Source organism: Pezoporus occidentalis, unplaced genomic scaffold (genome assembly GCF_034315485.1).
Source record: "Pezoporus occidentalis ecotype Australia unplaced genomic scaffold, CSIRO_AGI_Poc_V1 ctg18, whole genome shotgun sequence".
Taxonomy (NCBI): Eukaryota; Metazoa; Chordata; class Aves; order Psittaciformes; family Psittacidae; genus Pezoporus; species Pezoporus occidentalis.
In genome coordinates this window covers 10,010,579-10,021,957 of record NW_026913640.1, presented here as the reverse complement: position 1 = coordinate 10,021,957, position 11,379 = coordinate 10,010,579, and the positions used below count along the sequence as shown (strand labels likewise).

Below are 11,379 nucleotides of genomic sequence, written 5' to 3'. Positions count from 1 at the left end.
CTCTGCATGCCTGTAGTTTTCCCTGTGATATTTTGCCAGCCTTTTGCATAGTTTGAGACTCTGAGCCAAGGTCTTTGACTACAACTGTGTAAAGAAGGGTCAAACACACATCAAACAGAGCTTAAATCCAGCCTCTCGAACACAAGGCACAGCGTGTGTCTGTCAAGTGACTTTGATTTTTCCAAATGTGTCAGGTTTTCCCTATACTGAATTAATAAATTTAGCAGACTTGTCATTGGACATTTCCACCTGATCCCCATACCACTGTACTTCAGAGGACAAAATGTACGCCACTAAGCACATACTCCTTTTCTATTAAGGCTTTATTGATGTATTTATTTTCGTTGTACAATCTGTATCACAGAGTGTATTTTGCATACTGTACCAAGGGCTCATTTTTGGGGTTGTATTACACGAAGCGTGATTTTGCTTCAACTCTTGTGCAACCTCTCTGCCTCCCCACAGGTGGCGCCGCTGGCAGCCGAGCTGGCTGCCCGAGCCGAGCCGAGCCGAGCCGAGCCGAGCCGGCTGCCCTAGCCCAGCCCAGCCCGGACAGGCCCTCCCATGGTGGCGCGTCCTGCTGACGCATTTCGGCCGCGCCGAGCTCCTCCTCCGGCAGTCGTGCGCGTGCCATGCGGGGCACCGTGGGCAGCATGGGCCGGACCGGCGGCGATTTGGGGTCCGCAGAGATGGACCCGGTACGTAGCTTCGAGCGCTGGAAGAAGAAATACACCCGGCGGACAAAGAGGCTGCGGCTGCAGCGAAAGGAGAGGAAGCGGCCCGAGTGGCAGGTGGAGCGGGAGGGCATCGGCCGCCTGTTGCAACGCTACCCTGAGGTAAGGCAGGGTTGGCGGTGCTGGGCCGGGACGGGAGCGAGGGTCTTTGCGTGGCGGTGCGAAAGACTTCTCGTGTGGTGTGTGCCGGGGTAGGGCTGTGAGGAGGAGGAGAAGGGATCTGGGGGTCCCGGGCAGGGTTGGAGAGCACCTGTAGTTGGGAGCGGTTTTCCTCTGGCTTTAAGCGGTGCCCGTAGGCAACACTGCTGTGTGGAGGGCAGAAAAGCTTTCACCTCCGTGAGGCAGGGATAATTCTCCATTCCTTTCCTTTCTCACACCAGGCAGAGTTGGGAGAGGGCAGTAACCGCAGCCCCAGTGATTCTGGTGGAGGTGACTGTGCAGCCACACGGGTAGTGAGACCCTCGGAGGGAGTGAGAGGTTGAGAGCACGGTGGGGAGAAGGCTAAGGCGGATGGTGAGAACGGTTACAACCAATGGCACTTGGCCTTCCTGTATCTGAAGGGGCCCTACAGGGATGCCAGAGAGGGACACTTCATCAGGGACTGTAATGATAGGACAAGGGGCAAACTGAAACCGGGGATATTTAGGTTAGGTATAAAGAAGAAAGAAATTCTTTGCCAGGAGTGGTGAGGCACTGGAACGGGTTGACCAAGGAAGTTGTGAATGCTCCATCCCTGGCAGTGTTCAAGGCCAGGTTGGAGGACGGGGCCTTGCACAGCCTGGTCTAGTGGAAAGTGTCCCTGCCCATAGCAGGGGGTTGGAACTAGATGATCTTAAGGTCCTTTCCAGCTCAAACCATTCCATGATTCTGTGTCTTGCTGATGGAGATAGGACACATTTATTTCTACAGAAGATGCAAGAGGCAGACATCACAGTAGAAGAGAGTTGTTCACTCTAAATCAGGAAACAGGTATTTGAATATTAGAGCCAGTGTAAGTGGAATTGGTTTTGTCACCTGGATTCCCTTGAATTCCTCTGGGAGATGTCCAGCTTTTGAGATATACTGGTTAGTGGAAAGTACTGTAATTATGAATAATGGCTTCGATGTGCTCTGCCTGGGGTGTTGCTCGATGTCCTGCCAACTTTCACTGAACTTGCAGCTATTGCAGGAGGAGCATGTCAGTTGTACTTGGGTGCGCAGCACTCGGCAGAGCTGGTAGTAGGGACTTTGTGGTGGCTGTTGAATGTGCAGAAAGTAATGACAAGAGGTGTAGAAGAAATGTGTGTTACCATGAAGACATCATGAGAGCTTCTTTGGCTAAGATTGAGCAAATTAGTAATCTGAAGCTTCACACAGTCATTGGCTTCTGTGTCACCAGTGTGTATGTCTGCACATGCTTCTGTTTCTGGGACAATGGGTGATAACTCTTTGGGTAGCTTGGGGCAGTGTAGGTAAGGATTTCTGCTGTATTACCCTGGACCTGGTTATAGCAGGGGTGGGGAGTGTCAGGAAGTGCCATGTGCTTACATCTTCAGGGGTCTCCAGTGAGTTTTGCATGAGGCAGGGAATCAGAAAGCTCTTCAGTATGCTCCTCTCTGTGAGGAGCACTGGCTGGGATCTAGCACACGGGCTGTGTGTGAGTTAGGTCTTCATGTGCTTTTGTCATCTTGCATGTGGCATGGAATAGGGGTAGTGTGGCCTTCCTCTCCCTCTTAGAGTATATTGTCTATGATTTCCAGTATGAGAATGACTGTAATGGATAAATAAGGCAAAATTAAACAATAATGAAGAGATAACCAGGGTACTTTGGCAATGATTTTGTTTTTGTTGTTTCTTGACCTGTGTTGGCGAATGTGTGGCAGCATAGACGGAAAACATGAAATTTAATTTCAGTGTGTCCAAATCTTGGTACCATTTTCTGTGTTATGTGTTCATAGGTCATCTGTTACCTGTTGATACACTGACTTTGTTGCCTAACTGTAAAGTTGTGATGAAAATTGTCTTCTCCATCTAGTTGCATTTATGAAAAGCATTAATGGCCTAACTGATGTGCTGGGGAGTGGTTTGTGTAAACTCTTTCTAGTCTGCTTTATGTCAAATTAATTAAGTTAGATCAGAATAATGTTTTAAGTATTTGAAAGTAGCTGGCTGCTCTCACCTAGAGCAGATTAGGGAGACTCACAAGTACAGATTCTCAACAGATTAGCAGGGGTGGTAACTGTGTCAGGGATATTGCATGTGATATATAATATCTTCAAAATTATTAGCTGAATTTGGAAATTGTTGTCAGAAACTCCAGTTTGTGAAAGTAAAAAAAAAAAAAAAAGACATTTTTATGGTGATTTCTGATGAGAGTTTCCCGACCTCCCAGAAATGTATTAGCATAAAGTATGTGCATCTCAGCACAGGTAGGTTTTAGAAAAATAATTCACCTGTAAGATTTCTGAGTAATGTTTATGAAAGTTTAATTGTCTGCCAGGACACAGTGAAAGTTTGAAATCTACCTTGCAAGAGCTTTATGCGAAAGAAGTCAAAACTGGGTTTTAATAAGGGTGTTATTACCTTTTATCTAGAGATGAAATGCATGCATTAAATTACTCTTGTTGATTTTACCAGAGAGAACTAGGCTGATTAGAGTGCTCGTGTGATCCAGGTGCTTTAAATAGGTATAAACCTTCAGTTTTCAAATACGGGGCTGTGCAAGCTCCAGACTTGACATTCTGAAATCTCAGTTAATGGATGCCACTCAGTATGTATTCAGGGCTGTGTAGAATCATAGAATAGAATCATAAAATAGTTAGGGTTGGAAAGGACCTTAAGATCATCAAGTTCCAACCCCCCTGCCATGGGCAGGGACACTTCACACTAAACCATATCAGCCAAGGCTTTGTCCAACCTGGTCTTGAACACTGCCAGGGATGGAGCATTCACAACCTCTCTGGGCAACCAATTCCAGTGCCTCACCACCCTAACAGGAAAGAATTTCCTTCTTATATCCAATCTAAACTTCCCCTGTTGAAGTTTTAACCGGTTACCCCTTGTCCTGTCACTACAGTCAGTCCCTAATGAAGAGTCCCTCCCCAGCATCCCTATAGGCCCCCTTCAGATACTGGAAGGCTGCTATGAGGTCTCCACGCAGCCTTCTCTTCTCCAGGCTGAACAGCCCCAACTTTCTCAGCCTGTCTTCATATGGGAGGTGCTCCAGTCCCCTGATCATCCTCGTGGCCCTTCTCTGGACTTGTTCCAACAGTTTCATGTCCTTTTGATGTTGAGGACACCAGAACTGCACATAATACTCCAAGTGAGGTCTCATGAGAGCAGAGTAGAGGAGCAGGATCACCTCCTTCGACCTGCTGGTCGCACTCCTTTTGATGCAGACCAGGATATGGTTGGCTTTCTGGGCTGCAAGTGCACACTGAAGCCAGCTCATGTTCATTTTCCCATTGACCAACACCCCAAAGTCCTTCTCCGCAGGGCTGCTCTGAATCTCTTCTCTGTCCAACCTGTAGCTGTGCCTGGGATTGCTCCGACCCAGGTGTAGGACCTTGCACTTGGCATGGTTAAACTTTATAAGGTTGCTATCAGCCCACATTACAAGTGTGTCAAGGTCCCTCTGGATGGCATTCCTTCCCTCCAGCATATCAACTGAACCACACAGCTTGGTGTCATCGGCAAACTTGCTGAGGGCGCACTCAATCCCACTGTCCATGTCAGGGACAAAGATGTTAAACAAGACCGGTCCCAACACCGATCCCTGAGGGACACCACTCGTTACTGGTCTCCAGCCGGACGTTGAACCAATGACCACAACTCTTTGTGTGCGGCCATCCAGCCAGTTCTTTATCCACCGAGTGGTCCATCCATCAAATTGATGTCGCTCCAGTTTAGAGACAAGGATGTCGTGTAGGACAGTGTCAAATGCTTTACACAAGTCCAGGCAGATGACATCAACTGCTCTACCCCTGTCCACCAGTTCCGTAGCCCCATCATAGAAGGCCACCAAATTGGTCAGTCAGGATTTCCCCTTAGGGAAGCCATGCTGGCTGTCACCAAGCACCTTGTTGATTTTCATGTACCTTAGCATGCCTTCCAGGAGAGTCTGCTCCAAGATTTTGCCAGGCACAGAGGTGAGACTGACTGGTCTGTAATTCCCTGGGTCATCCATTTTCCCCTTCTTGAAAATGGGGGTTATATTTCCCTTTTTCCAGTTGTCAGGAATTTTACCTGACTCTCATGATTTCTCAAATATGATGGCCAGGTGTAGGTGTAGCCTACCTTCGTCTGCTCAGATTTTATAGGTAGTCTTATTTCTTTGAGTTCTGTGATTTTTCTGTCCTGCTGAGCTTTGACAGTGGAAACTGTTCACATCTTGTAATGATCTACTAGAACAGACTTGAAAATACTGCTTTTTTCGTAATGTTGAGCTGTCAAGTAGAGATCTTTTCGTAAACCATTGAGGCAACTCATGGACTCAGACACATGCTCTTGGGGGTTGTGTGTGTGTGTAATTAACTGTTCTCAAGTATGCTGTAGAGATAGATGCATGCAGAGAAGTAATTAGTAGGTGTCAGGTCAATGAACTACTTTTCCAATATTTTTTTGTACCCTGTAGGGTACTTAAGGTCTGCAGGGCCTTCTGGGGAGGGCCCAGAATTAGCCCCACTAATACCCCTGTGGATTCACCCAAGGGACACGACAGCTCTCCACCAATGGTCACAGGGAGCAGCTAAGTCAGGGGCTTTAACTGTATGTGCAGCGATCACGTTAATGGGGCTCCTTCCCCAGCGTTCTTCCACTGGTTCTTCTGGGGTCTTTGAGGTCACAGTCATTAATCTTTAATCACATAACCTAAAGAAAAAGATCTTGATGCTAGCACTCTAGGGTCAAAACGTAAATGTCGAGTGGGGAGGAAATGTGTTTATTTGGAGCTGTTTTCAGAAGCATTTGTTTACCAGGTCTTTACCCTGCAGAACATTTACCTGATTTTGTGATGACTGATGTCATACAGCAGCTGGAATACACTTTATCCTCGCTTCAAGGGATCTGAAAATACAGGTGGGAAAGGGACATGGCTCTAGTAAGGCTGTAGGGAGGCTGCAAGCAGTGTTTGCATGTGGTCCTTGCAGATGAAGGAGTCTGTGAATAGAAGCCATAAGGGTTCAGTTTTTACAAGTACAGGTGAGGGTCTCTGTTTCAGGAAGGTAACAACTGTGTACTTTGGAGTGTAGTCATGTTGTTTTCTAAAACAGTAATGCTTAAAAAAGAAGAGAGGTAAGAGGTTCAAGTTCCCTTTTATGGGATATGACTATCATTACTGCATTTGCAGTAGCCTCCAAAACCAAACTGCTCCTCTGTGGATTTTCCAAGGAAAATGAATGTATGTTTAGTGTGCATGGATTATAAACTCAGTGCTTGTTGCAGCTACACAGAAATCATAAATAATGGGCTAGTTATGTGTTTTGCCATGATGTTTTATTATAATCTCTGTTGGCAGTTAGTGTGACTGGGATAATTTTGGAGGAAAAGGCTACAGAAATCCAGTTTGGTGATTTTTTTTTTTTTTTTTGTTTTTTTTTTGAGATAATATGTGTATGTGAAATACTTAGCATGAGGTTTAATTGCAGGTTGTGTCTGAGGCTTGTTGCATGCTGCATTGTAGAAAGTTCAGCCCTTGCTTGCATGCTGCAGTATCTTCTTAAAATGTGATTTTAATTTTTTTAAAGTATTTTTTTTTTTTTTTTAGTTTTTAAGAAGAGTGCTGTGTCCAGTTTTAGACCCCCAGTAAGAAAAAAGACCTCACTAAAGTGGATCCAATTCAGTGCTGGGCCATTAAAATGTTGGAGGCTGGAGCACTTGCCCTGTGAGGGGAGGATGGGGCAGCTGGGCTTGTCAGTCTTGTAGCCAAGATGGCTTTGGGATTAGAAGAGGGAGATCATGAAGGAGGTGTTTGGGGTGGAAATGAGAGACAATAGATGTAAGTTTACAGAAGAGACACTCAGTCTGTATTGCGTTTTCCTCATGAGGATGGCCAGGCAGAGGTGCAGGTTGACTGAAGGGGCCTTTGTCCATCCTGTGTCCTTGAACGATTTCAAGATGCTTTCAAGATGATTTTGTGAAGCCCTGAGCAGCCTGGTCTGACCTCAGAGCTGACCTGCTGTGAGCAGGAAGTTGGATGGGAGGCCTCCTGATGTCCCTTTCATCCTAGGTTTTTCTTTGATTTCATGATCTGAGCTTTAAATTGCACTATTAGTCTGCATCTCTTATTACTTACTAAACAGTTCATAGTAGAAGAGTGGTTTGTCTTAAACCTGTATAGATTGCTTGACCAGCTAACTTGGATCATGTTATACTGAACTACTACATATTTATGTTAACAGCTATTTAATTTCTGTGTTATGCTTAGATTGTAAGCACTAATTTAACTTACTTTGTTTCAGATAAATGCTAGTGAAATTCAAAGATTTTCGGATTTCCCATTGTCAAAGAAAACCTTAAAAGGTGAGTATGAAAGTTTTCTTTGGAAAACAATTTAAGTAAAAATGAATAAATTATTTACCTGCATCTGAACATTTTTTTCCTCTAAACTAATTTTTAGCCAAGTATTGCCATGTACAGTGTTTTGTGAATAGAATTCTGCGCAAGACAAAAATAATGATTGTTTTTGTTTGTTTGTTTGTTTGCTTTTTCTGTCTTCCCCTCCTGCACTGTCACTTCACACACTGCAAATACTAGGACTGCAGGAAGCTCAGTATCGCATGGTAACAGAGATACAGAGGCAAACCATAGGTTTGGCTTTACAAGGTAAAGATGTACTTGGAGCTGCAAAGACCGGATCGGGCAAAACCTTGGCTTTTATCATCCCAGTAAGTAATTTACATCCTTCCATTTGTACTCAAACCAAGTTATCTGTGAAGTATTGGTTGTCAAACGGCTTAGGTTAATAGATCCTAGGAGAAAGGTTATAATTTAGCTAATCTAAATGTTCCAAGAAAGCCAAGGAATATTCTGACATTTTGATCCTTACATTAGTAGACTGTGTGATTTAGGAAGTGCTTTATTACTTTTTCTCAGGAATCTCTTTTCCTGGTGCGACTCCGGTTGTCCAATTCTTTTAAAAAATTGAAAATTTAAGTATATGAAATAAAAGGGTGAAATTTCTTCAGTTCCTTAGAGTTTTGTTTTTTTTTTTTTTTGATAAGTAGTTTTCAACCATTTAAAATTTTAAGACTTGGACCTTATATAGCAAACTTAAGCTTAGTGATTGTGGACTTCCATTTCCTTCTTGTCTTTTTCTGAAATCACTACTAGATGCAATCAGGAAAATAGGATGAAGATCCGTGTCATGGGTAATATATGGTTGACTTTTACTCAAAACATCGTGTTGTGGATACAAACTGCATCATAGATAAAGGGAAAAATAAACATTTTGATTATGTATTTTTGTTTAATCGTTGCTTGCATTTTTGTGAACATAAATTTCTTTGGAGCCTATTCTGTCAGTAACTGTGGACCAGTAGTAGGTGCTTTGAATACCTTCTGTCATTGAGAAGATTTCTGCTTAAATGCTTGTAAAAGATTTTTTTATTAGTAAAGAATAAAAAACCATAGTCAGCTTCACAAGATGGTCTCCTGAAACAAAAGTGAGAGACCTCCATTAGATATTCTAGAAGTACTTTGTTTTACGAACCTTATTTTAAAACACTTTTAGGGAACAAATGAGGTAATTGTACAACAATTGTTTAACAGCCTCCAGTATTTCAGGATGCTTTAGGTATTCATACCTATGAAATGTTTGTGCAAGGATTAGCTGACTAAGACAGTGTTTCTGCAGTGTGAATTTGTAAGAGGAGGAATAATTGTGGTCTGAGGTGTATGGCAACTTTGGTTGGAATGATCTGTTTATCGCGTGTGTGGATAGTACTGCTTGAAGTCTATAACAAGAATTAAAGCTGCAGTAGTTGACTTTCTTCTAGTTGCTCATTCTGTTTCTGGTTTCCACAAAACTTTGAACATGAAATGAATCATGAATGAATTATTGTTCTTTAGGTTGATAAGAACAGTGATTTTTCTAAACTGATTTCTATTCTTGTATAAATGATCAAGGCTTAATTTCCAGAATTTAGCAGAGCAGAATTAATTGTGCCATAAAATGCTTACGATTTACAATCCATTACTGTCTGTCATAGATTGATACTGGGGAACTTTGCTACAGCATGTATTGCCATCAGTTAGGATTGATATATAATCAAACCAGGAGAAGAGTATACTGATGTTTCTTTAAGTTATTAATTAGTGTGGCTTTATAGTTTTTTTAATGATATTTTTGTTACAAGTCTCTTGTTACATATTTTCCTTCTGAGATTTTTATAATGGGAATATGGTAATTTTTTTCCCAGGCTTTGGAACTCCTGTATCGCCACCAGTGGACTTCAGCTGATGGACTGGGTGTTTTGATAATATCACCTACCCGGGAGCTGGCATATCAAACTTTCAAGGTTCTGCGTAAAGTGGGAAAGAATCATGAGTTCTCAGCTGGCCTTATCATTGGAGGAAAGGTGTGTCCTCTCTTGGATCTTGCTGTATGGAAGCATAAATGAGCACTATATTAAGTGTTAGTTTAGGAAGGAAGCCCTGGAAATGAAAAGTCGGGGAAGAGAGGAGTTAATGGGAAACTATCAGCCACTTGCTCGTTTTGATTGGCTGTGTACCCTGTGTCTTTTGAAGCTTTTGCATAGCTACAGTCTTTCCAGGTTACATGACTGGATGGACCTCCTTGCTGAGCCTTCCAGGACTATCCTGTTAATTTAGATCATTCTGAAATACTTCTTGCTCAAGCCATGGGTGTGAGCATGCTGAAAAAATTGTTTTATCTATAGAAAGAGCAAGGCTTGACCATTTTTTCTGAAAACTGTGAAGAAGTTAAGTTGACCTGACCATCTCTGGTACTGGGCTTCTAGTGTGAACAACAAGGGCTAAGCTGGATTAACTCCTTTTCAGGATCTGAAAGAAGAGTCTGAAAGAATCCACCACATAAATATGCTAATTTGCACTCCAGGACGGCTTTTGCAGCACATGGACGAAACTTCCTATTTCTATGCATCGGATCTGCAAATGTTGAGTAAGTCTTTTTAAATACTTGAAAGCAGTCAGAAATATTTTGTAACAGTTCGTAATTGTGTGGAGCACTTTGGGTCAAGTTTTATCCTGGTCGTGGTATGTAGATGAAATGGCTTTTAAGTTCACATATGTACAAATTCAAATAGAAGACAACAAACCCCTGTTTTTACATGTACTTTCTCTGAAGAGTTGCTGAACATGTTTCATGATATCTGAAACGATATCATCATCATTAAAATGATAAGAAAAAGTAGGTGAACAAGTAGTAAGGAACCCAAAACTGAATGTAGTGTCCTATATAATCTTTTAGATAGGCCTTGGCTAGTGCTGACCTCTCCTTTGTGGCTATGGCTCTTGTGGTTTTCCCGACATAATTAACTATATGGAATGCCTATTGCAATGTGTGTATTTTGGGCCAGTTCTAAAAAATTCTTTCCTCTGAATATTAAGACAGATTGTTGCTCCTTTCATTGTTTTATTAGCATTATTAGCATTGTTTCTTTTAATCTTTCTAACCTGAATAAAAAAATCAGTGTAATGAAATGGTTTGCCTGCCACTAAGAACTGCCTAATCTTTAGCATAGCTTGAGGAACTTGGAAGCAATTAAGAAGCTAATGAAGCTGATAAAATGTGGAATTATGCTTGCTAGACTTAGTACAATTCATGGCAGTTAGACAAGAATTGCATTAAACATAGGCTCTTTTCTTAAAGCTTTGTTTCTGAGCTATGCTGTTTATACCCTGTGTTTCAATGGTAAATTCAGTTTAGTTACAGGAGAGTCTGTTTTGCTCTGTCATGAATGCTACAGCACTGTTTTATATTCCATACTTCTGTTTCACTAATAGAACAGGGAGTTTGTAATTTGCAGTCTGTATGCAAATTACTAAACTGTTTACTTGAAATGCTCATCTTTCATGCATCAGTGTGTGTGAAAGTGTGTGAAACTGAGGGCTGTAGTGCATAGATTATGGGAAATGCTTTGATTTTTATTGCTTTTTAAAAAAGCATTTTATGGAATGCATGAATAAACAAAGAGAATCCTGTTAATCTCTGCAATTCAAGTAGGCATAGAATTTTGTACTGTATGAATTTAATATATTATTTTTTTTCAAAAAAAAAGCTCAACCCAGATTTTCTCAACTCTCTCAATTCAGTTCTTGATGAAGCTGATAGAATTCTAGACATGGGGTTTGCTGATACAATGAATGCAATCATTGAAAATCTACCTAAGAAACGCCAGACCTTGCTTTTTTCTGCAACACAAACAAAATCAGTGAAGGATCTTGCACGGTTGAGTCTGAAGGATCCAGAATATGTTTGGGTTCATGAGAAAGCCAAATTCAGGTATGTTTCCTGGAGGGATTAAACAAATGGTGATCCTACTTAACTGCTTCTCTGACTGTCAGCTTCCTAAATCAGAAGTTGTGATCTGCTTCCTCCTCCTTTCTACAGTGTCTGATCACGTTGTGTGCCTTTCTGAAAGCAAGGAATTTGCACATAAGAGGGTGGTACTTCTGGCTGAATTGT

At 42.1% G+C, this 11,379-nt stretch overlaps 1 protein-coding gene across 1 annotated transcript in view; it reads left to right on the top strand.

Annotated features, from left to right (window-relative positions):
• Positions 1-602: 602 nt before the first annotated feature.
• DDX10 (DEAD-box helicase 10) overlaps positions 603-11,379 on the top strand; it is a 174,742-nt gene continuing 163,965 nt past the window's right edge. The window contains exons 1-6 of the mRNA XM_062615306.1: positions 603-836; positions 7,172-7,232; positions 7,467-7,597; positions 9,131-9,289; positions 9,732-9,852; positions 11,007-11,196. Of these exons, the coding sequence (XP_062471290.1) occupies positions 633-836; positions 7,172-7,232; positions 7,467-7,597; positions 9,131-9,289; positions 9,732-9,852; positions 11,007-11,196 (866 nt within the window). The 5' untranslated portion in view covers positions 603-632. The remainder of the gene's footprint in view (positions 837-7,171; positions 7,233-7,466; positions 7,598-9,130; positions 9,290-9,731; positions 9,853-11,006; positions 11,197-11,379) is intronic.